Genomic DNA, 23621 nt, shown 5'->3' with positions numbered 1-23621 from the left:
GTGAAGCTAGTGAGAGCCTACTTTCCCTGAATAGTTTTGTTTCAGTTACTTATAGGATTGAAGTTAGCATGACAGAGTTAAACACTGCTCGCAAACACTTTCAAACAAATTTGTTTTTAGAGCAAACACAGTATTATTATTTGCATTTCAGTATCATCAAAAGGCAGTAACAGATCCATCATGGAGGACTTGAGTAACAGAGCAGTACCAGGAGCCACAAGGACAAGCTGCCCAGATTTCATACATGTGCCCAACCACTGCTGACACAATTACAGTGTCACCACAGCTCCCCATACAAATTCCAGGCTTGTGTGTACAAAATAGGCATGTTCAAAGACACAGATGTACTTGACCAACTAAGTTGTCTCAGTACAGTGTAATTTAGCAAGACAATACATGAAAAATCCTTGTAACTCTTCAGTTGTGAATCAAACTTCCACTGTTCAGGAGTCAGGGTGTGATTCCCTGTCACACCACCATTTCAAAGACAGCACTGTGAGGTGGCCTGAACAACCTTGATTCTTCCTCAGAAAATTTCCAGTAATAACTCATCAGTGGTGGTGGGAGAACACTTGTGTAGCTGAGGGCCATGACTGAGATTTTACAACCAGTCTAAACCAGTCAAGGACCCTGATGCTGCCAAAGAGGTATAAGAAACAGAAATTGCCCTTCTTACAGCACCATCTCTTTATGCTGGGTTAGGTATTATATCAAATCCTTTGTCTCATCTGTAAAACATGGATAAAACCTAGTCTATCAGAGCAGGCTGGGAGGCTTAATTTAAAAACCAGCAAGAGCTCTGGGTTACCTGGTATAGGAAGTTAAGTGCAAGGTTCTCTCAGTTGAAAATGCAGCCTACTAATAACTGCCATACTGCATAAATGGCAAATAAAAAATGTGCTAGAAGGAAATACCCTACATTCCTAACTAGCCCATCAAAGCACTCTGCTGCAACGATGAAATCCACGTGCTGCCCAGTTCCCCAGAAAGCATATTCTCCCAAAACACAGCATGGCTGCCATGAATAAGGCTCCTGGAAAAGTTTCACTCTTCAGGACTGTGTTACTGCTATCAAAGCCTGGAGAAAGACAGGAGTGGAAAGATGAAACAGAACAAAAAATTCCACACAAACGGGTTTGACAAACAAGCTTTCTTTACTATGGCAGCTTTGCACAATAAAGTGAATCCTTTGACTTATTACAACATCAGACTTTGTGACAGAGGTTCTTGTGGGTGGTTTCAGGAGAGGACAAGATTCAGGACATAGAAATCAAATATGTGTCCCAGCACAGGCCGAGGCACACTGGCAGTATAGTCCCTATGGCCACTAAACCCATTCTGTGGTTAAAAATCTCCCGTGTTCAACCAGTATTCATCCATCTATTTCAACTGAGCATTAAAACATATCTAATGTCAATATCCAGTGCACATCTGTCAGACTGAGGACAGCACTAGCTTTATCAGACAAACACAGGAATGCAAAGGTGTTAAGTATACAGCCTTCTTGTTGAACAGGGTGGCAGAAGAGTGCTCCCTTCCAATAAAGAACTAAGTACAACAGAGGTTTAGGTTACAGAGGTTATAGGGTTCTTCTTGTATTTGTCTTGTGCTGCGGTAGCTGCATGAATCAGACGATGGAAAGGTCCAACATGACACAGAGCCCCATTTAAATGAACTGTACACACAACCACGTGCACTTTTAAAAAAAGAAAAATAGTAGTAAAATTTTAGTTTCATTTCTCCCTTTCCCACTTCCCTTTCTCAGTTGACAGTCAACCAGCTGGTTAGCTGCTCTGAATGTGCATGCTCATTCCCACGTTTAACCAGTGCTCCCCGTGGGACACTGTGCAACCATTTGCTTCACCACCACTTTTAAATATTGAACCACCACTTCCTTCAGCTGGTACCTGTGCTCCTAGTGACAGCAGCTGCAGGAGCTCAGCAGAAGCAACTGCTTCACAGAGAAGCAGGATACAGTTGATAGCTGCTTTCCACAGAACACAGAGGCAAAGGGAGATGTTGCTTCCACAGAGACAAAATGACCATGATGGATGACATCCTGCTGTTAGGGGGGTCCTTTTGAGAATATGACCATGCTTTACTCTGATTTTGTAAAAATTTTAACCCAAAGCAAACTTTCAGAGAGCCTTTTCCAAACATGTATGAAGTGTGCAGGTTTTTTCTTAACCAAGCAACAAAAAATAACCCAGTTCAACAGCCTTCCTAGTGAAGACAGATATAAAAAGATGATCAATTGGACCAGAATACAGCAAGCTGACATTTTCTGCAAGGTAACTCCCCTAATTAAAAACTCCCTCAACTATTTCTTAAATAGCATGATTTTTTAAAAACAAAATCACAGACAATTTTAATAAAAAACATAACTTGTCAAATATCTTGGAATATCCCTTAAACATTTTTCCACTTTTGACCACCTCTGAAGAACAAAAAAAGCCTTCAATAAAGCAAGAAGCCTGCTCCAACTTTTATGCAAGTTAATACTACTGAGCAAGGAAAAAAACCCCACAGCCAAGCCTTCACTTCAGAGCAGTTATTTAGTTAAAGATGAATTACTCGACCTTTTGGCAGTGTACAATGGAACAGAAGTCAAAGACACAAGTTCTTCCATTCTCTAAGCAAATTCAGCCCTGTATCTATAAGAAATTAGCTTTGTGTTAGAACAGAGCACACCTTCTTGGAAAAACAAATGTTTAAGCTAATAAAGCTTCATGGAAGCCTCAAAGAGGGCAGATAAGTCTTCTTCTGTCTGGGGACGTGGTGATAGTTTAGTCACTCTCTCCTGCAAGATTAAAGAAAAAATGGATTACAGAAGGTTGCCAGCAAAATTAATCAAACAGTAGCTGAACTTTGTGCCTTTGCAGCAATGTCCTTCACAGACAGTAACAAGCTTTTGCGAATATGTAATCAAGTAATTAAGGTTGAAGCATCATCGACTGTGCACTACTTTCAAGATTATATTAGTTTAAATTGCTTATAATTAAATACACAGAAGAAAGATTAAAATGCAGTTCAGCTGCAAAGTCAGGTACTTCAAACATGGTCTTGGATGTCAGTGTGGTGGTGAGTAGTATCCTGGGAATACAGTCCATTGCAACTAGGAGGTCAATTTTAAGTGACCAAGTGACCAAGATTGAAAAAATACATCTCTCAAAGCCCAGGAACTGCCATAGATGGGCAGAGTAAACAGTGTCTGCAACTCAAGACTCCAAAAGAGAGACACAGCAAGAGACAAAGGTGAAACTGCTTAGTAAAGAACCTGACACTTAGAATACGAAACAGTTGTGGTTTGTCTTTATTTGGACAGTGATTCAACACAATTTTTGGGTGCTGCAGTCCCACCAACTGAAATGAAACTCAAGCATATGCTTCACTGCTCTGCTTGACAAAATAACCACAAAGGCAGGGATGGCAATTCAGAACTGCCCCCCCTCCCCCGTTTCTGAGGGGCTTATTAACATAGGTATTCACTTAATGCACAAGCACTCAGCTGTAAGGTCCTAACATCTAAGTACTCATACTGGTTATGATTAGTACCTTTCTGCTTTCAATAATCAATGACTTCAACATTTATTGAAAGACTGGGGAGAGTTACAAACATCTGCAAAGACAGAGACCGCGCATACACCAGGAACATGTTATCTTCAGACAAACACGATGTATGCATTCTGGCAAGACAGAGTTGCTTCAGTATCTCCCTCGTGGAAGATGCTGTGCTAGTAAAAGCTCTAACTTCCCCCACCCCTCTTTTTCACTACTGATACGTAAGATGTCATGTGCTAGGGGCCTTGCCTCATGCACCAAGTGGGATGCTGGGGAAGGGGCTCCTCCAGCCCCCTGCCTCAGGGGCAGGCTCAGCTCAGCTGCTCTCTGGAGCAGAGCACACACTGTTGCTGCAGGGCAGTGCTGCAGCCACTCCACCCCCCTGTCAGCCCATGGGGCTACAATTTGTAGACAGGGTGGATGTGGTTACACAGCCAGAGAAGCCACTACAGTGTGAACTTAACATCTGCAACATTTATCTAGGCGGGTGAGGAAATCCGCTGTGAGATATTCACAGTTCATAATGATGCTCAACACTGGCACAGGTTGCCCAGAGAAGCTGTGGATGCCCCCTCCCTGGAAGTGTTCAAAGTTGGATGGGACTTTGTGCAACCTAGTCCAGTGGGAGGTGTCCCTGCCCATGGCAGGGGACTGGAACTTGATGATCTTTAAGGTCCCGTCCAACCCAAACCCTTCTACGATTCTGTGATTCTATGCTCTGCACTGTTAGCATGGCTTGTGGGGAGTCTGAAAAGTGCAGCTCTGTATACATAACTTTACCTACACAAGCAGCTTTGCTGGTGCAGCAGCAGCAATCAAGTGATACCTCTTTCCCCACCCCTGACCAGTGCTGCTACACACACAGATCCAGCCAAAGGAAAGGCGAAGATTCTGCCATGCAATTTTGAAACCAAGTGGAAAATTCAACAGAACTAGGACAGAAGTATGTTGGATTTTTTTCAGACTCACAATATGCAAAATATAACAACTTAGTGCTCAAGTACTCAGTAAGTGAATCAGGCTTCTATTAGGACACTCCAGGCCAAATTACAGTTTTGCACCTGTGCTCTGAGGTGGACAGAGTTATTGGTAAACTCACGTGGCGTGACAGGAGATGATCACCCTGACAGACTGTAGCATGTTCCAGCTACATCCACAGAGGCTGCAAACAGATGCTCCTCCTGTGTGCCTCGACACAGAGGCACCAGCACTCCCTCTGCACAAGCCTGCTGGTGCTGCTGGTGCCCAGACGGCAAGGCCTCTGCTCTCTCAGTCTGACTCAGTGCATTCTGGTTTAGTGCCAAAAACAAGCAGCTCCAGGCTCTTCAGTGGCTCAGTCCCACTATAACTGCCTCTGGGGTGTCTGCAGGGGGTGGGGGACTAGACAACAACCCTTCCTCTCTCATTTTCAGTCCTCACCATCTCCCCTCAAACATAATCACAAGGATGGCCACCTCTGACCTTGCAACAGCACCTTCTTTGCTAGACCTGCTGCTGCCTGTAAACAGGATCAATTTCAACAGACTCACTCAGAAAGAAAAGTAAAATTATGTTTTAACTGCAAGTATAAACGTTCATCCCAGCAGAGTTCCCACCCCAAACCCAGCAGTTAGAGTAGCTTAGTTTTGTTTTCCTACAGCCTGCACTGCACAGTGTGGAATACACCCCATACACTGATTAGTCCCATCACTGCTGCACCCCACTGCCTTTGCCAATGTGAACAGGTCAGTAATGCATTCCAAAGAAAATCTACTGCAAGATGAAAAGAGAAAACACACCAAAGGTGAAACTGTATGGCCTGCCTCTATGGCTAATAATGGACATTAAATAACACTAATACATTTTCATCCTGCTACATTTCATATATAAAAATGAGGTTTGAGGAACTATTAGGTCATCTAATTTTACACAGTACAATTAATCATCAATGCTATGAGACGACACATAAATGAATTAAAAGTCAATTTAAGCTAACAAACACAAAAATCCTTCAGCATCTTTTAGCAAAGAACCTTCCCCCTTTCCCAGCTACACAAAACATGCCTCCAACAAGACTTTGTGCTTGAGATGACCCAAACTCAATTGTTTTAAAGGAATATACATACCAAAACAAACCTCCAAAATGCCCCATAACAATTTACATGCATAACCTGTTTGACGGGCATCCAGAGACCTTAGTTTTCATCCTGGCTTTGCCACTGCTCTGTTGTGTGTGATCCTAAATAGTTGCATCTTCCTGTTATTTTCTCAGGTATAAAATTTACCCTCTGATAGAAGCTGCTCTGAGATTTATGAATGAGAAGAATGAGACACGGTAAGAGGTACTGCTGTAGAAAGTAAATAAACTTTCAGCCTAAAAAATTTTCATTTTCTCCATAGTGTTTATTTCCTTTGCTACTCAGTGGAAGTAAATCCTAAGTAGACAGAACAGTCCATAGCATAGGAATCAAACTTTCTTTTTGCAAGGAAGATACTGGGTTTTGCTTGTGGAGTGGTGTGTTGCTTTTTGCAGTGTCTTTGTGAGGACTGAAACAATAAAGAGTATTACAAGTTTAACCTATATCATCCCAGGGGACCTTATTTCAAATTCTGATGGGGGTCAGTGGAACAAAAAAGCCATCTGGAAAGAAAACTGCAACTTCCCAATATAGAATGGTTTAATGCAAAGTGAGCTTGACCATTCTTACCAGATAACACTTGGTATTAAGGCTTTATCTATAACCCATCCTGCATGCACAATGAACAGAGATAGTTACGAAAAAGCAGTATCTTCTGCAAAGATTAAAGGTCTATGAAAAACATCCTATTTGAAAAAAAATTACATTTAACCCCCCCCCCCCCCAACCACTTAGGCATTGTTTCTAAATCCATGAAAAGAACAGACTGCAATATACACTCCATCTCACTGAAAAGAGAAACCTAAACCATGCAGAGAAACAAAGCAGAGTTGACTATCTATAATCTTCTCCATTGTAATTGTTTTTGTGTAGGACTAGAAATAACATCTGCTGGAAAAGAAACACTTCTGTTTGTTGTTTTTTTTTTCCTTAAAAAAATCTGTTCTATTTTATTTGACAAGAAAAACTGTTTTGATTTCTGTCTTACCTGAGGCAGAGTGCCTTTGACTAATGCAGGGATGTCTGCTTTAGAATAACCAATTGCAGCTAAGCCATCATCAACATTCAGATCAAATAGGAATTTCCGGAGCGTGTCTGCCAAAATCAACCCCGCATCTTTGATTCTGGCAGTGCGGATGTCAGCTCCTAAAATAAGACATAATGCCTTGACTGTAGGGTGGAGAGAGCAGAGGCAGCCTGTTCTGGACTTAATTTAATCGTAATATCAGCTGAATACATATCCATACATAACAGTCACTGCCCTAAAAGCAACAAGAAGTAAAAAGAGGAATCAGTCTTCATTTTACAGTTGGAATAGTTTGTAAAAAATGAAATAAAACAAGATCAGGAGAAGCAGGTAATGGCTGCCAGAAAGACTAACTGCCACATGAGGTTAACTTCCTTTCCCTCTGTGCTTAGAGGGTGAAGCACTTTTCAGTCTGGGGAGGAAAGAAGCTAATGCATGAACGTCAACGACATTTATTTTTATAGAGAGTGTGCCAAATGCTGGGTTTAAGGCCTTGAGTTTGCTGACATCTAGAGGATATGGAAACCATGACTATGCCATTCAATCACATGCAGAGAGAGGACTAGAGCATGTAGGCTGAGGAAGACAGAGATGGCAAGCCAGTGTTCAAGGGGTTAAGCAAATTCTAAACCTACTGCCATTTGAATATGTGCTGACCTGTGTAGGATAATGTAGAAGTGAAGAGGAGGAACTGTTATCTTTGAAACATCTACTGAACAGTAATGAAGGCATCAATATAAAACGAAAGATTACCAATACTTCTTACAGAATAGCTTGCTTTCCCTTCTTCAATGAATGGTCAGGACTTATTTAGAAGTAAGAATAAAAAACACATCCAGATAGATGACACAAGTTCCTCCATATGATTTCTTTTCAAAGTAAGCTGAGCTAAATTTGTTCTCAGTGTAACCTCAATGATGTTACACCAGAACTATGCTAGGCCCAAGTGCCACACTGAGAGATGAGTAAGAACACAACACAGCTACAGGAAAAATATTTTCTGTGATCCTCACACAGTTCCGTGTAACGTTCAAAGGGAGTTAAGTAAACATGAGACCAAGAAGCTCATTTGAGGAGCTCAGATATTCAGGTAGTAAGACAGGCAGTACTGTAGTACAGAATGGCTGGAAGAAATTGATAAATAAAGCATGACAAAGTCTTGTAAGAAGTCTTATGCTATTGGATTTATGCCATGCAGCCTGAGTTTAGCCTGGGTTTTGCTGTAGAGGAGTAACTGGGACATAAATTCAGTATCTTCAGATAGCAAAGTAAAAGGGGAAGGGAGGAAGGAAAAAAAGGTCAGTAAATGTGAACAGCAGTTTTAAACTATTGCTACAGTTCTAGTATTTTCTTTTTGCTCAGCCTAAAGGATACATTATTCTATGATTGCACTTAGAAAATTTCTGGCCACATGCAGACCTATTTCAGCTGTTTAAGAATCCACCCAGGGAGGGACTGAACTTTTTCTATTCTGTACTCAAATTCACAGCTGCACATACACACAACAGAACTATTAAGTAATCTGCTTCATGCCATAAAACACCTTCTTAGTCATTGCATTTGGCAACACGACAGATTTGAATTGGCTACTGTAGTCAGTTGGATTCTGGGCTGGAATTAGAAGTAAACATCCCAGGTGGGAATTAACAAATTCAATTCCATGTGACATGTTTTCAGCAGAACCCCTTTACAGCAAGGCAGACAACAGCATTTACAGTTTACATTTTGATTAAGGAAATTAACAGAACTTTGTAGAGACAGAATCTATGGCAGCAGCTCATACCACAAAACCTAAAGGAATTGCTTTTCAACCACTTGTTTTAAAATCAAGGAGCCAGAGTTCAAATTCTCTGCTATGCTGTGTTACCTGGAAACATGTTCTTAGTCTACTTTGAGTTGTGTGTTACTGCTGTACAAACACAGACATTTCATAGCTTAGCATATGATTCCAACTAGGTTTGCATTTTGGTTTTGACCATAGGCAGGAGTACATACTTTGGAGGAAGGCTGAACGAACCTCACAGCCAACATTTATAAAATAAATGGAATTTTCCCCCAGTGTAATTTTTCTGACCATGTTGTTCTACATCGTCTTTGAAATATCCTGGTATTTTCATTGTCTCTGTAAAAGTCCCACTCTTTCTTGAAACCCACAGTACTTTCAGACTGCTTACCCGAGGAAGTCATCTGTGTGACGGGATTGCTGTGACTTGCTTACAGCAGGCTGACCATACAAGGGACTGAACTCAGATTTTCCAAATACCAGGAACCACTTTGTTTCTACTCTCTACACTGCTGCACACATGGCTGTGATTGCTCATTAGCAAGCATGGGTATTAGCAGCAGTTGAGCTACAAAACACAAGCGCAGGCAAAACCTGACCTTAGCTATAAATAAATTAGCCCATGGCAGACCCATGCTGTCACAGCTAGACTGCTAACAGCTCCAAGATTACACACAGTCGTGCTGGGGGTGGAAATAAAGAGGTATTCCTTCTCTAGGACACCTTCTGGTGATGGGCTGCACTGACAACAAAGCACTGTATGAAAAGGTAACCTTTACATGAGCTGTCAGCTTGCAGCATTTACTTTTATTCTGCAAAGAAGAAAGGCCACCTTGTTCATTAACCCACTTCTGAGCTATCATAGGTGTGTTCACAGAATAGCTACTGCATGCTTCCCCTTGACATGGGCCACTGAGAAATTCCAACACCTACTAACAAGATGCACCTGAGTACTTGTTTGTTTTATGGTATCCACTCTCCATTATTTCAGCTGTCCAGTTTTCTAGCCAGGAAGCAGATTTCTCCAGCTTGCTTCTCTAACTACACCATCCAATAAAAAATTGAGCATAATTCTACCTAAGTTTGCACTGTGTCTAACTCAGTCAGACTCCAGAATCTTGTTTTTTAAACTTAAAAGCCCTGCAACAACCATCTATAAACGCTTGCACACGTTTTTTTTAGACACATTTTGGAACTAATTCTATTTGTATGAATAAATGGTATCCATAGGGATTCCTACCTAGTATCTCTGCAGCTTCCAAGTGCCGCTCAGGATTTATCTGCGCTGTGAAAGCAAACACTGCTGGGGATGTCAGCACCACTGAAAGGCCATGTGGCTGTGGGGGGGAAAAAGAAGAAAAAAACCGTATCAACAGGACATGTACCTTCAGCTTCAATGTGCTTTAATGCTCATTAATGTGAGATAACAGAGAACTGAAATATGTAATACGAAAAAAGAGATAAACCAAATTTTACCACTAGAGAGTGATCCACATTATAATCCTTCGGTTTATAAGTTTTCACCAAACCAGAAATAGGGTAAGACATTCCATGGCTGGAACAGAGTAAAGAGAAAGTGGTTAGGACAGCTCTCCCAGTATTTGGAAAATTTGTGTTCAGTCCCTTGTGTGCTTGCTCTCCTTTATGCAAGTCTCTTAGGTGCAGATACTTGGAAAGTATTTAGGTACAGATATGGTATGGATATTAGGTACAGACAATCCCCCACCCCTCTGCATCTTAGGAACCTAGCTGTAAAAAACTCCTTTGTGAGTGTGAAGTTATATTACTCCACTGACTGTACTGAGAGATTCTCAGTCACTAAAGTAATACAGATATACCAAAAAAATTGCATAATCTTCCTCCCTACCTGACCCCATTGCCTGAGAAAAAGAAAGGTTAATTTGAAAGTATAATTAAAGAGTGGATTTGCTCCAACAGAAGGAATGAAAGGAAGGTCTCTGAAGGAAATGACACCTAGTAACTTCACACATTTCAGGCTCAGGCCTTTCTTGTCTGAGATTTTCAGCCAGATGAAACTCCAAGGCCTTGCAATAATAATTACAGCTCATTTCAGCCTGCTGAATGCTTACCCCACAGCCAAACTTATCAACAACTGCATCAGTCCAGGAGTGGCGCAACATCACCTCTTTGCTGTCTCCCTACGGAACAGCTAGCATTTTAAACCAACATTTAAACCAAACATTTTAAATAGCATGCATATAGTGGTGTGTTTTTTTCTAACTATGGTTTTTACTGTTAAGGAAGATAAAGAAGGCTACATTTTGGAATTTTTACGATTGGATTTGAGTATCACAAGCCATAATCATATGCACACGATCCTCATACATGTAAATGTCAAGAGCCCATCAATTTCTTACAACTCCCTCTGCATCACAGGCCTGGCTACAATGTTTTACTATATATTCAGCAACAAAGGCAGCAATGTCTTTGACAATCTGCAACAACCACTAGCTAGAAGATGACCTTGGATGGGATTAACATTTTTCTGAACTCACCAGAGATGAACACCAGCGTTGCCAAAGCCAATGCCAGCAAAAGCACTTGCGAGGTGCATGTTGGCTCTTGCTTCACGGTCTTCAGGATTTCTGATGGCTCTGTGCAGCATGGAGACAATGCTACCAGTGAATTCACAGACAGACTGGTAATTCAGGATGCAGAAGGGAGGGAGTGCTTCTTTATGGACGGATATACAAAACCCTCTACATTAAGCTGATATAAAAATGCTGGACAGAGAATCAAGTCACACTTCAGTCAGCAAACAATCCTGCTTCTGGAGCAGTAGATCAAACTGGTGCACTGAAGGGCAAGTTTGCTTTCACTTTTCCAAAAACTGAGTAAACAAGAGTGAATTTAGCCATATGATTATAGCTTCAGTGATGGTTTATACAATTCTGCTTCATCGAATGGTTTGGATTGGAAGGGACCTTAAAGATCATCTAGTTCCAACCCCACTGCATGGGAAGGACACTGCCCACTGGACCTGGTTGCTCCAAGCCCCATCCAACTTAGGAGCTTTGCCAATCCTATGTATGGCTCCAAGATCAGTCCAGCTTTCTCACCATCTCACTAGGTGGTGGTCTGGACCCCACCATCTGTGCAGAACAGGACAGGGCTCCTTGCCTTCCTAAGCACCAGACTTCTTGTGCAGGTTGACAACAAGAAGAAAAACTCTGATTAATAGATTCCACAGGAAAAATAAACAACTCCTTTGACTAGCTATTGCAAAACATATTTTGCAAAAAACCCCACGCTGATCTCTAGTAGAAGTGCATATGATACACAAAAGCTGTATACAGGCTAAAACTTTATTGGTAGGGATTAAAACCAACTCTCAGTTTACTCAATCTAAACTGAAGAGCTTCTAAGTATGAACTAGCGTTCAGTACATGCATTCGGAAGTGCATGTCGTTATCTTCTTGATGCATGCGTAAGTATCCTAATTTACACTGACAGGCACAGAAATTACACCAGCAGTATTTCGTTCAGTTTCTTACATATTCCACTTATACTGTCATGAAGGGGCTTATTGAAAACATATGTGAATACTGCTCCCATATTAGCTGAGCAGCTTGAAATACCTTTAACTGAGGGCTTATTATACAGATTCACAGAGAAATTAAAATTTGTCTTCCCAAGATAACCAACTAACCTTCTTGCTTTATTTAAGATAAATCCATGGTCTAAAATGAAGGTTTAATGTAGTAGTTAGCCTTATTTTTGCCTAAAATTCAAGTTCTCTAAGCAAGCCTTTCTGAGTACTGAAGACTGAACACACTGCAAGGGGGGTGGCTGTTCAGTGTGTTACCTTTTCAAGTATTTAGCCACAATGCGCAGAGCATGGAGAGCCCAGACATCACTGATGGGGTTGCTGCCTTGGTAAGCTGGGCGGTTGATGGGATTTGAAGGGCAGGGGCTGCGCAGGTTGTAAGGAAGAGCAGTGTATGACTCTAGAGCATGGCTAGAAGAAAGATTAAAAACCCAGTTATTTCAGTGGGAGAGCTTCCTTTTCCTGCCCTGCTGTCCTCTGCATGCAGGTTCTTCGTATGTACTTCTGGAGTTTTAACAGTTGCCACAGACAACTGGGATAATGCTGGGCAGGCACCTGCAGAGCTTTTCCCTATCCAACAGCCCCACAGAAGGCAATCCACACACTGTCACAATCTGTCAGCTCACACCATGCTTAAAGTTAGGTTGGATGAACTGGCATCTCTGGGTGTACTGTTTTCCACTAAGACCACTGTGCAATGGGTGCATTTCCTTTCTGTAGGACAGGAACTCTAAGAGGCTATAGCACTGGAAGCATGGTAAGCTACCTTTTATTTAAAAGTTAGGAGTATAACATCTAAGCTAAGTCGAACTGCCAACAGTCTCATCTCCCAGCTGAATGTGACTGCCCCAAGAAGGGGTTCTGCCTACATTGCTAGATTTAGATGTACAAAACTACAGGCAAATATTTTATTTTTTTATGAACAAATGCCTCAATTTCACTATAGACATGGTAGTTCAGGATACTTGACCAAGCTTGAAAAATCACACAGTTTAACTATACATTTATTACTTTAATGTACACAGCACCCAGAAGCAAAGTAAGCTCTGTCCCTCTGAGCAGAAACTTCCATGCATTTTGTGCAGTTAAAAGCCGTAGGTTTAGAATGACAAAAATTTTGTGCCAACTGAAAAGCACATTAAGAGAGAGGTTCTGAAGGTGGTCATAGCTGGGCTAAGACTTGCTAGCATCACACAAGCCTTCACAAATTTTTGTTAACACAACATGGCTTTTATTAGAAAATCCTTGTTCTCTATTCCCTCTCATGTCTGTGAGACATTCTAAATCCTGTTGCAATTGTGATTAATCATTTATATAATCTCTTAAGAAGGGACACCTGGGCTCTCTTCCCTAACAACAACCATCCTGGCACCCTGGAAGCAAAAAGTTCCTTCAGTGCACTGGAAAAACATTAAAAATTTCAGCAAATAAGTTATTTGTTTCTCTACATTCTAAGGGAGATAGTGAAATTAATTAGGATGAAAGTATAACTGAGACCACCTTAACAAGAAAATGAAAGGGAGAAAAAATATTATCATCCTTTTCTACTCCTAAAATACATTTTTTCTGCAATCACCTTAGTAAAAATACAAAACTGTAATAAAATCAAGTAGCAGCCTGCACAGAAAACTCACCAAAGCACATCAAAGCCACTGTTGGCCACTATTCGCTCAGGCATAGACAGTGTGTGTAAGGGATCAATGATGCCTAATGTTGGCTTAATGGCTCTTGAAGCAATACCTGCAATATTTAAGAGAGGAAAATGGATTCAAGGTTTCTTGCAACAAAATAGGACAAGAAAAGCTGAATGTTCAAAACATTAATAATAATGAGGGGAAATGACTTGAACTATGAAGACAAAAGCAAAGAGAGAGAAGGGAGAGTGGGAAGTATCTATGAATCTAAGTCTTACTGATGCTGATGTCCCTATAAAAGAGTCATATAATTTGAGACTGTTCCCTGAAGTGAATCATACCAGACAATGCTCCCTCTCCATTTGTAACCCTCCCTGAGCAGCCTGTACTTTCAAAATGTCTGTGCTGAATGGCATTTGCAACATCATCCTTAGATCTGTATCTTCTGAGAACAATCAGAGGGCAAGACCAGTTTATGTCTGCCATCAATTGCTATTGCTAATTGCTGTCTCTGGTATCTGTAATAACCATGCTTTCATATTTTGGTTAAGGGGGCACAGAAGTAGCTTTGAGAGAGAGAGACATACAGACAGACACACACACACACACAGACTGACTGACTACATACAGACCAGAAAACTCTGAGATATGGTCAAAGCTCCTTAGCACACCCATTTGGGTCCCCAACACTGTACACTGTGTAGCATATAAACCCCATACATGTAAAAGTAAAACCTCAAAAGAGCTATGCAGCTTAAGATGATATCTTAGCCCTCATCTTTATTTGCCAAGGATGAAAAGGCCAAAGAAAGACAGTGCCTCTCACTTGCACAGTGTCTCAGGCCTAAGTTTTCAGAAATCAGGAAAAGGAACATTTGGTTGCAATTATACAACAAAGAAACTTAAAAGCAGAAAGAAAAATACAGAGGAAATAAGGAACAGTTGGTTGACCTTGAATATAAGTAGAAATTTCCTTTGCAATTAACATGTTCTGCCATTTAAGAACTTGAAAGATTTTAGTTTCCTGTTTTGCCTTCAAACTATAATCCACTGTATTACATAGGTATTTCATTATGCTAATAAGCTATACATTTAACTCAAGGAGGAAACCTTTAAGCTCTTCAAATTTGCCTGTGGCAGTTGAATAAAAAAAAAAAAAGGCACCTGAAATGACATGAAGTTTCCCTTCCTTTCAGGGCAGGGAATTAATAAAGACATTGGAAAAGCAATTGTCCTGAATAGCAGACAAAAAACCCCAAACAACTCACCAGTTTTTACTTTAAGTTCTTTGAAGTCAAAAATGGCAACACCTGTGGTTTCACTTCCAGTTCCAGCTGTCGTAGGAACTTAAAAGGAAGAATGGGGATAACAACAAATAATATATAATACATAATACTGCAAAATAAATAAATAAAAACACAATAGTAACACCACCAAAAATACAGGATCCAGGAAATCCCAGAGGTGTCCTTGATCTGAAGCCAACAGGTCAAAGAGAAACTGAGACTTTGATCTTCTTTTTCAGCTAAGAGTCAAACTCAGCTAAACAAGACAAATCAATGACAAAACCTGTGATTTTACTTCCACTGAAGTCAACAGCAAAATTGCTGCTGAATACAACTACAGAAGTAAGCCCAAAGGAAGCTGAAACAGTGATGGTAAACTGATTTCAGCAGAAATATCATACAGAGCATAGAATGACTCCCCTTCTCCTGAGCCCATGCTCCCCACACATTCCTCTCCTGCTTTACCTGCAATAAGTGGCTTGAGAGGCACAGTGACAGGCTTCCCTTTCCCAATAGGAGCATTGACATAATCCAAGAAGGCTGATGTAGGGCTAGATGCATACAGATTGGCAGCTTTACAGGTGTCTATGACAGACCCACCTCCAACAGCAACATAGGCATCAAACTGTCCCTTTTTAGCAAATTGAACGGCGTCCAGGAAACTTGGAAAACAAGAAAAGCCCTCCAGTTAGTCAGGAGAGAACCAGCACAAAGAGAACCTAGCAATTCAGACCAGTGTACAGGTCACAAGGAGGTGTTTAAACAACAGCATGGCTGCTGTACCAGCCTAAGCACTACTTTGGGAAGCACACTTTCAGTACTAGTACCTTTGGTCTGTTGGTTCCACCCGGACATTATCATACATCTGAAAGTTTATACCATATTTTGCCAAGGAATTCAATACTGCCTTTACAGGAGGGAGTTGGGAGAGGTTTTTATCTGTCATCAAACAAACTCTTCTAGCACCAAGATTCTGCAGGTCCTACAATAACAATAATAATAAAAAAAAAGCAACTGGTATGAAATACTACACTGAGTTAAATACTTATCCAAATAAACGGAACCATTTAAAAAACCAAAACCAACCTAAAAGTAGTTGGTTATGGTAAAATTTTTTAAACAGTATCAGATAAAGAAAAAAAGGATTAACCTCATCCATATATGTGTAAAGGAAGTATTTTATTTATTTAAGCATGTGAATATATGTTTAAAGTATAAATCTGTCAAACTCATATAGTTGAAGTCTTATGATAGAAGAAAACTACTGATGAAATGTCGAGCAAGTGAAAATTACACAGAACCACTAAAGACTACAGTAAAGTGTAAAATATTTTTTTAAGAGAGAAGAGAGGAAAAAATTATAATTTAAAAAAGCAATGATAAAGGCAAACTGGAACAATGTACTTAGGTGAATCATCTCACAGTGGAGAAACAAAAATTGCACTTTCACAGTGCAAATTCAGAGCTGAACGAATATCCACTTAATTTAATGGAAAGTCTCTGATTCATTTTAATGAGCACTAGAAGAGAGGAAAGTGATCTTGAGAAAATCCTGGTGAGTCACCAGGATCAAAAACTTTTTGAATTAAACTACCTGTCAGAGAAAAATACTGTTGCATAATCCTGGCAAATCATCAATGATCTAATTATCCATTAATCTGTATTTCATGTAATCACTTACACCGCATCAACACTGATGTAAAATGCTTCTGTTCTTTACCCAACTGTATTTTCTGGCCTTTTTACACTGGTATAGATGACTACACAGACTGCAAAGCAGTGAACATTCACCATATATAAGCTTTCTCTTATAAAATGGATTGGTAGCACCAGCAGCCCTTTAGAATGTAACTTTTCACCAGTGATGGACATTCCCTATGGAAGCTTACCATGCCAATCTCTTTGGTAACTCCTTCTCCATATCGGATGTTTGAAATGGCCATCTACAAAAAAAAAATCAACAACAAACAACAAACCCACAAAATTTATTTTTTTGAGAAATAGAGAAACAGGATTTAGTCCCAAGCAATCAAAGTGAAATATAAATATTAACACTGTTAGATGCCATATTTGGAAGTATAAAAAATACTGGTTTAAAATATATGTCATTATTAAATCTACCTCAAATGCATAGTCTGTATTTCCCAGGGTAGGCTGTTCAGAGACTGGAATGGAAACAAAACAGTAACATTAGGGAACAAAAAGTGACTTAAATCTGTACCTCAGTACTAAAGCTGACAGATTCCTTTGCTTTTAAAATCACTAATACATCTGCATAGGTCATCCTGGTTTGTCTTCGTAACAGTCACCCATTTCATCCCTTGTTGAATCCCTTGTGAGATTAAGTATTCCAAGTACTTAACTTGATTCATATAATTCAGCAAAACAAGTGTGGCATTTTTAGTCCTCTCAAAAATTATTTTTTTCTCTATAAAAACAGGGTAAGTCAGCAGGAAGCCTGCATGACAATATGTTTGCAGCCTGCAAAGACTGGAACAGCACAGTAAGTACAACTGAGTATCTGCAGAACATACAGGCTGCTACATTTTCTGTGCTTTTTATTTTACATTTGTAACAGGTGTTACAAATATGTAGGGGCAACATGATAGCCTTCAGCACAACTTTTAAGACAAATCCCTGAGACGTTTTCCATATGCACCTGGATAGGTAACATCTTTGTGTGTGTGAGAGTAATATTGGCAGGTGTTTACACTTCATTTTACTTCTGAACTAGCAGGTGAAACTGAATTCCTTGCTTGCAAATTAAGAAACTGCATGTATTGCTAATAGCAAAGTTTTAATAAGAATTGGTGTGCCACTATCAACTGTACTTAGTAGAAGAGAGAAGATATTATAAGGATACTATTTCAGTCACATCCTCTCTCTGCCATGTCATTCTTGCATGAATTACCACAAAACTCAATTTCTCGCATATCCTGATTTTGCCACAAAGTGAAACAAACTCCATCAATTGAAACAGCCCATTCTTCTCCAAGAAAAGATCAGATGAGGCATTCTGCTCTTCCTGCTGTAGTCATGCCTTCTGTCTGCTGTATTAATTGAAAAGATGCAATTTGGATTCAGATCCAATGAGTGAAGCCACGATAATGAGTCTTACAGACACTCTGGGGTGCACTGAAGCACTGACCCACAACAGGAACAGATAGAAGTATTAAAACCCTTTATGGACTTTCTATTCAAGCCCAGGCCAGCTGCTATCAGCTCTTTCATTGACATCTCTTGCCAAGCTGTACATGTTTGACCTCTTCTGGAGTTGGAGTCTGCTGTACTCCCAGTCATTAATTGGACAGGCTAAGAACATGTCCAAGCCATTTCCTCTGTTGCTTTCCAATAGTATAATATATCTCCTGCTGTTTCATTCTTGAGTCAAATTTAACTTTCAGGAAAAATTTTACTGAGTTCAAAAATTGCACTATTTCCTCAAACACTGCCAAGAAACACAATGAACTTTTTCTTTTTTTTTTTCCCTGCTATGGTCACTGTTCAATCAATTCCCACTATTTAAAGACTTACTGAACTGATAGCATCTTGCTACATTACAGACCAAACTGATGCTTAGAGCTCACAGAGCGGGTTCTAAACTAAGACTTGTACTTAGCAAGGACTTAGTTTGAATTGACTGAGAAGGTCATACAGCAGACAATCAGAAGAATTAGATTCTACTTCTCAGTTGTGTTATTTCTTGCTGTATGATGGTCTTGAGCAGAACAAATATCTGATATATATATATATACACACATGTACATATAACTTTTCCATATGTAAAATGGTAATTATTTAAAAAGCATCTTAAGTAAATCACATGAAACAAAGCCACTCAGAATTACACATTGCTGAAATCATGGCCCAAAATACTATTTTTTATTGGATCTGGAGACTGACCAGCACACAGATATTTCCATAGCATCCCTACAGTCAGTGCAAACATACACCTCCCAGGGTGACTCGGCCACTTAGTTCAGCTCTCCTGCTCTTACTGCACAACCCTGACCTAAGTGAGCTGTGCTCTTGGAACTGGCTGTTTAAAAAGCCTATGGAGATTTCATTCTCCAAGCCAGAGCAGACCGCAGGCCTTTGAGAATAGTTCCTTTCGATCCGTATCGCTTCCTGTTTCTTTTGTAATGTAACAGATCTTTATCTTTCCCCCCTCAAAAGCAGATCTAAAGCTGAAGAGGCTCAGGTGATGACAGCAGTAGTAGCAGCCAGAGCAAATCTCTGATCAGCTTGCCTCATGGTTAAGGGGAGAGGACAGGATGCATCAGAGACAGGACGCATTAGCTGTGACTTATGTGGAAACACTGACTCTCTCTCCAACAATAACCACTATCATTGTGCAGCAGCAAAGTAACAGACTGCTTACCTTGTCCTGTAAAGTGTTCTTTCCTACCTGTTACCAGCAGCCTCTCCCCAGGTTACACTGGTACGTACAGCCCTACAGGGCCATGTTCTCCTGCAGAACGATTCTGGAGACACAAATGAACCCTTACCTTGGGAGTAAGTCTGGCAATGGCTTGGGCACCGACATCTAGTTAAAGGGTAAAAAACCAAGGCATGATTAAAAGGCAAAACGAATCTCTCCTCGCCCGCAACTCATCCGCACGCAGCCGTGCCCCGAGGCCCGGCAGCACAGCCCGGCGGCGGGAGGCCTGGCCTGCGCCCGGGCCTGCGGGCAGCGGGGCTCCCAGCACGGAAGGCGGGTGGGTCCCTGCAGCCGCCCTGGGGCTGCTCGTGTCAGGGGGCAGCTCAGCGCTAGGGAGGGGGCACCAGGAGACCCCGGGAGCCAGCAGTCGGCCTCGCTCCCGCCCCACCGCCGGCACCTGCCCAGGAAGGGAGGCAAAGACCCCGCCGGCCTCCGCGACCGCCGCCGGCGGGGAGGCCGCTCCCGTCCCCGCGGAGGAGGAGGCCGCTCCCCGCAGCCGCCCCGGCCCGCCCGCACTCACGCAGCCCGCTGCAGCTGCCGCAGGAGGCGGGCGGCCCGCTCCCACTCCCGCCCCGCCGCCATGGCCAGGCCGGGCCCGAGCTGGCCCAGCGCCGCCTGCGCGCTCCGGCGGCCGCCCGCAGCCTGCCCGCCGTCCCCGCTGCCGCCACGCCGCGGACCGGGCCCAGCGAGTGAGCCGAGCAGGACCCGCTCCCACCCAGCTGCTGCCGGCCGGCCACTGCCCCGCAGCCCCGCAGCCCCGGGCCCGCGTCCGCCGGGCGGGGCGGGCAGCGGCAGCACCCGCGGGCCCGCACCTCCGCTGGCTCTGCCCCAACCCGCGGGGCGACGCCGCCGCCAGGGGCTCAGGAGAAGGGCCTGCGGCTTCAGAAAGTCCACCAGCAAGTAACACTGCGGGCAGCTCAATACTGGCCGTGTGTGCGTGGAGAGAAGCCTGCTTGAGCAGGCACACACCCTGTGGACATGCCATGAAAATCAGAGGCCTGCATCCTATGTCAAAACTGTTTTTTCCAACGTATTTCCAAGATCTTTTTGCTCCTGCTTTGCTTACACTACTTACGCTGAAGGCTTGATTTCAGCACGGTGTGTCCGTAAGACCGTTCCTGTCAGAAGCAGCCCGTGGCAACAGACTGCTCAGCACAGCAGCAAGAGACACCTCAGATGCAAAGCCTGGGCTGTAGCAGGCAGTCTGCCGAGGGCACCCCGATCCCTTCAGCTCCCAGGTGTATGTCCCACTTCTGCTCACAGCAGCCCTTCCAGAGGTTCTGCCTTTTGACTGTGCTCAGGCTGCCACCCTGCTGAGCTGCTACAGATTGAGACAACTGAACTGCCACTGTCTACCTTCTTAAAAAACTGATTTGCAGCAAAAGAATACATTATAATTATCCCCTCACATGTTTACTACTTGAAAGTTGAGAACTTAATTCACTTGAGGCTGCTGGAACTTGTTTTCCTACCTACCACTCTGACGAGGAGTGGCCCCAGGGAACAGCATCCTTCCTGAAGCTAAGCTGCAGATGATTGGGGCAGTAAATTGTATTTTTTTTTTTTTTCCAATCGTAGTATGCAGGAGACACTACAAAGATCAAAAGACTAGTAAGAAATCTGAGATAATTCCCAATTCCTGCTCTCAAACTGCTGGGTAAAGAAAAACATTGTGAAACTATTTATCTGAAATGACCAATTCTTGTTAATACAGAGAAAAGTAGGTTTTAACCTGCTGTTCAATGCAAACATTTTCCTGTCGCATTCAAGGGCTGGTCGCCAGCTTTGACTTATTTAATCGACAGAACTCTAGAAAATCTGCACAATTTCTTAGGCCCTGCAATAGATCTCCCAGTAGGTTTCCAGGTCCTGCCTGTCACCGAGCACGAATACCAGTCTGGCGGCGACAGCCGACTTGCAGAACACGCGCTCCACCGCCAGGCCACTCGCAGGGAGCAGCAGCCACGTCCTTTCTGTCTGCGCAGGCTGTTCCTCGGTTCATACTCGGGTCACAGTTGCGGTCCACCTCAAGCCCCAGCTACCCGAGCAAGGGACAGCTTTGCTCAGCTTCAGTCCTGCCTGGAAATGCTGCAGCCAGGGCCAGCGGCGAAGCCAAGGCTGCCTGGCTATCCCTGGGAAACCCCCAGCCTGGGGAAAACCGGGGCTCCTGACCCCCTCGATACACCACCAGCTACCCACGGCAGCGCACGGCCCTCGACTGCCACTTAAGGGTTGAACTCAGGACATTTTAGAAAGGCTGGAAAGTATTTATTGACAAACAGGCGTGGGTACGGAGCACGGGGCAGGAGGCTGGCAGTGACAGTCCCTTCCGGCCCCATGGCAGGCATCCCTAGCCCCGTGCCGCACGCAGTCCCTCACGCCTTCTTTCTCCTGCCACTGCCCGAGCTGCTGCCCGCCGGTCGCTGCTGCTGCTGCCGCCGGGCCCCGCTCTTCCTGCTGTTGCGGCCAGTCCGCTGCTGCCGGCGGCCGCGCTTCCCGCGCTGCGACTGCTTCTTGCCCTTGGCGGCGGCCGCCTCGGCCTCCTCCTGCCGCAGCTGCTTGTTGACGGCGCGGGTGATGTCGAGGGCCGGCTTCTTGCTGCCCATGTCGCGCAGCATCTCCAGCTGCCGGCTGCGCTCGGCCGCCAGGTTCCCCAGCAGCGGCTGGAAGCGGCGCTTCCTCCCGCCGCTGCGGGACGGCGGCTCGGCCGGCTCCTTGGGCAGGCGGGGCTGGAAGCGGCCCAGCGAGGCGGTGGAGACGCGGGCCACCTTGGCGACGTGGCCCAGCTCCTCCCGGCTCTGGTGGCCGGTGGGGTGGAGGGGCGCCGCGGGGACGGCGCTGCCGGCGCGGTGGGCGCGGGCCAGGTTGCGCAGGCGGTTGAGCTCGTTGCGGGCCACCCGCTCCCGCTTCTCCCGCCGCAGCCGGGCGAACTGGTCCTCCTCCGGGTCGGCGCCCGCCGGCACCTCGGCCAGCCAGGCGCGGGCCGGGTCGCCGCCCGCCCGCTTGTAGCCCCAGCGCCGCCGCCACTCCTTGGCCTGCTCGTCCCACACCAGCGCGGTCCGCTTGCGGCGCCGGATGCCCTTCAGCCGGGCGAACTGCTCCCAGCGCGTCGGCGGCCGCGGCCGCGGCGGCGGCTTCTCCCGCGGCAGCCGGAAGGCGGGCTCGGGGAGCTGGGCCACCAGCGGCCCTCCCGCCCCGCCGGCGCGCTCGGCCGGCAGCTCCCACAGCCGGGCCACCAGCAGCTGCGCGTTGTCGCGGGCCAGAGCCCGCAGCAGCGCCTCCCGCCGCGGGCCGGCCCCGCGCAGGCTGGCGGCCGCCGGCGGGTTGGGGTCCAGGGCCAGCAGGTTGCCCAGGTCGAACTCCAGCTCCAGCTCCTTCTCCACCGCGATGCTCCGCCGCTTCTCCGCCTCCTGCTCCTCGGCGGCCGCCAGCACCTCCTCCACCCGCACGGCCGCCATGGCGGCGGGCACGCCGGGCCGGGCCGGGCCGGGTCGGGTCGGGCCGGGCCGGGCCGCTGGCCGCACGTGGAGCCGCTGCCGGCCGCGGAAGTGCCGCCGAGCCCCTCCGGTTCAGCCCGGCGGAAGCGCCGCCCGCCCGGAAACGCGGGCCCGGGGAGGCCCGCGCTCTGCCGGGAGCTGCAGTCCTGCGCCCGGGGCCCCGGGAGCCGCGCCGGGCGGGGCTGGGCCCGGGCGCACCCTCCCGGGCCGTCTCCCGGCCGCTGGAATGTCACCGCGCTTCCAGCGATGCAGCCGAGAGAGCTGGGGCTGTTCAGCCTGGAGAAGAGAAGGCTCCGGGGAGATAGATAGTGGCCTTCAGTATCTGGCAGGGGTAGGAAAGAAAGCTGAGGAGGGTTTTCTTTTACGGGGGCATGTAGCGATGGGACAGCGGGTGATGACTGTAAACTCAACGAGGGGAGATTTTGGTTAGGTATTCGGAAGACATTCTTTAGCGTGAGGGTGGTGAGACACTGGCAGAGGGTGCCCAGGGAAGCTGTGGATGCCCCCTCCCTGGAAGGGTCCAAGGCCAGGTTGGATGGGGCTCTGAGCCACCTGGTTTAGTGGGAGGTGTCCCTGCCCATGCGGGGGGTTTGGAGCTGGATGGTCTTTCAGGTCCCTCCCAACCCAAACCATTTGATAATAATGACAATGGTGATAAATTGCCCCACGACCCCCAGGCCGGAGCTGTGTGTGGGCTGGGGCAGCTC

The 23621-nt window shown here is 44.9% G+C and overlaps 2 protein-coding genes across 3 annotated transcripts; both read right to left on the bottom strand.

The window, feature by feature from the left end:
• Positions 1-1135: 1135 nt before the first annotated feature.
• On the bottom strand, positions 1136-20178 carry ADHFE1 (alcohol dehydrogenase iron containing 1). Of its 2 annotated transcripts, XM_051609186.1 has the most exons (14): positions 19938-20178; positions 19485-19522; positions 17098-17141; positions 16866-16919; positions 15804-15958; positions 15442-15638; positions 14959-15036; positions 13691-13796; positions 12315-12467; positions 11005-11103; positions 9965-10043; positions 9729-9825; positions 6667-6824; positions 1136-2800 (listed from the first exon to the last, which is right to left on the bottom strand). In XM_051609186.1, exons 1-14 carry the CDS (start codon positions 19997-19999, stop codon positions 2717-2719), a joined length of 1404 nt encoding a protein of 467 aa, XP_051465146.1. In that variant the 5' UTR covers positions 20000-20178; the 3' UTR covers positions 1136-2716. The 2 variants fall into 2 exon arrangements, with proteins under 2 accessions (XP_051465146.1, XP_051465147.1); XM_051609187.1 differs by lacking the exons at positions 19485-19522; positions 19938-20178 and adding an exon at positions 19358-19472.
• A 1482-nt stretch (positions 20179-21660) lies between these two features.
• Positions 21661-23049, bottom strand: RRS1 (ribosome biogenesis regulator 1 homolog). Its single transcript, XM_051609188.1, has one exon. It carries the CDS (start codon positions 22873-22875, stop codon positions 21793-21795), a length of 1083 nt encoding a protein of 360 aa, XP_051465148.1. The 5' UTR covers positions 22876-23049; the 3' UTR covers positions 21661-21792.
• Positions 23050-23621: the final 572 nt, after the last annotated feature.

This window comes from Apus apus, chromosome 2 (assembly GCF_020740795.1).
Source record: "Apus apus isolate bApuApu2 chromosome 2, bApuApu2.pri.cur, whole genome shotgun sequence".
Taxonomy (NCBI): domain Eukaryota; kingdom Metazoa; phylum Chordata; class Aves; order Apodiformes; family Apodidae; genus Apus; species Apus apus.
The sequence above is the reverse complement of the archived record's forward strand: the minus strand, read 5'-3'. Positions and strand labels throughout refer to the sequence as shown.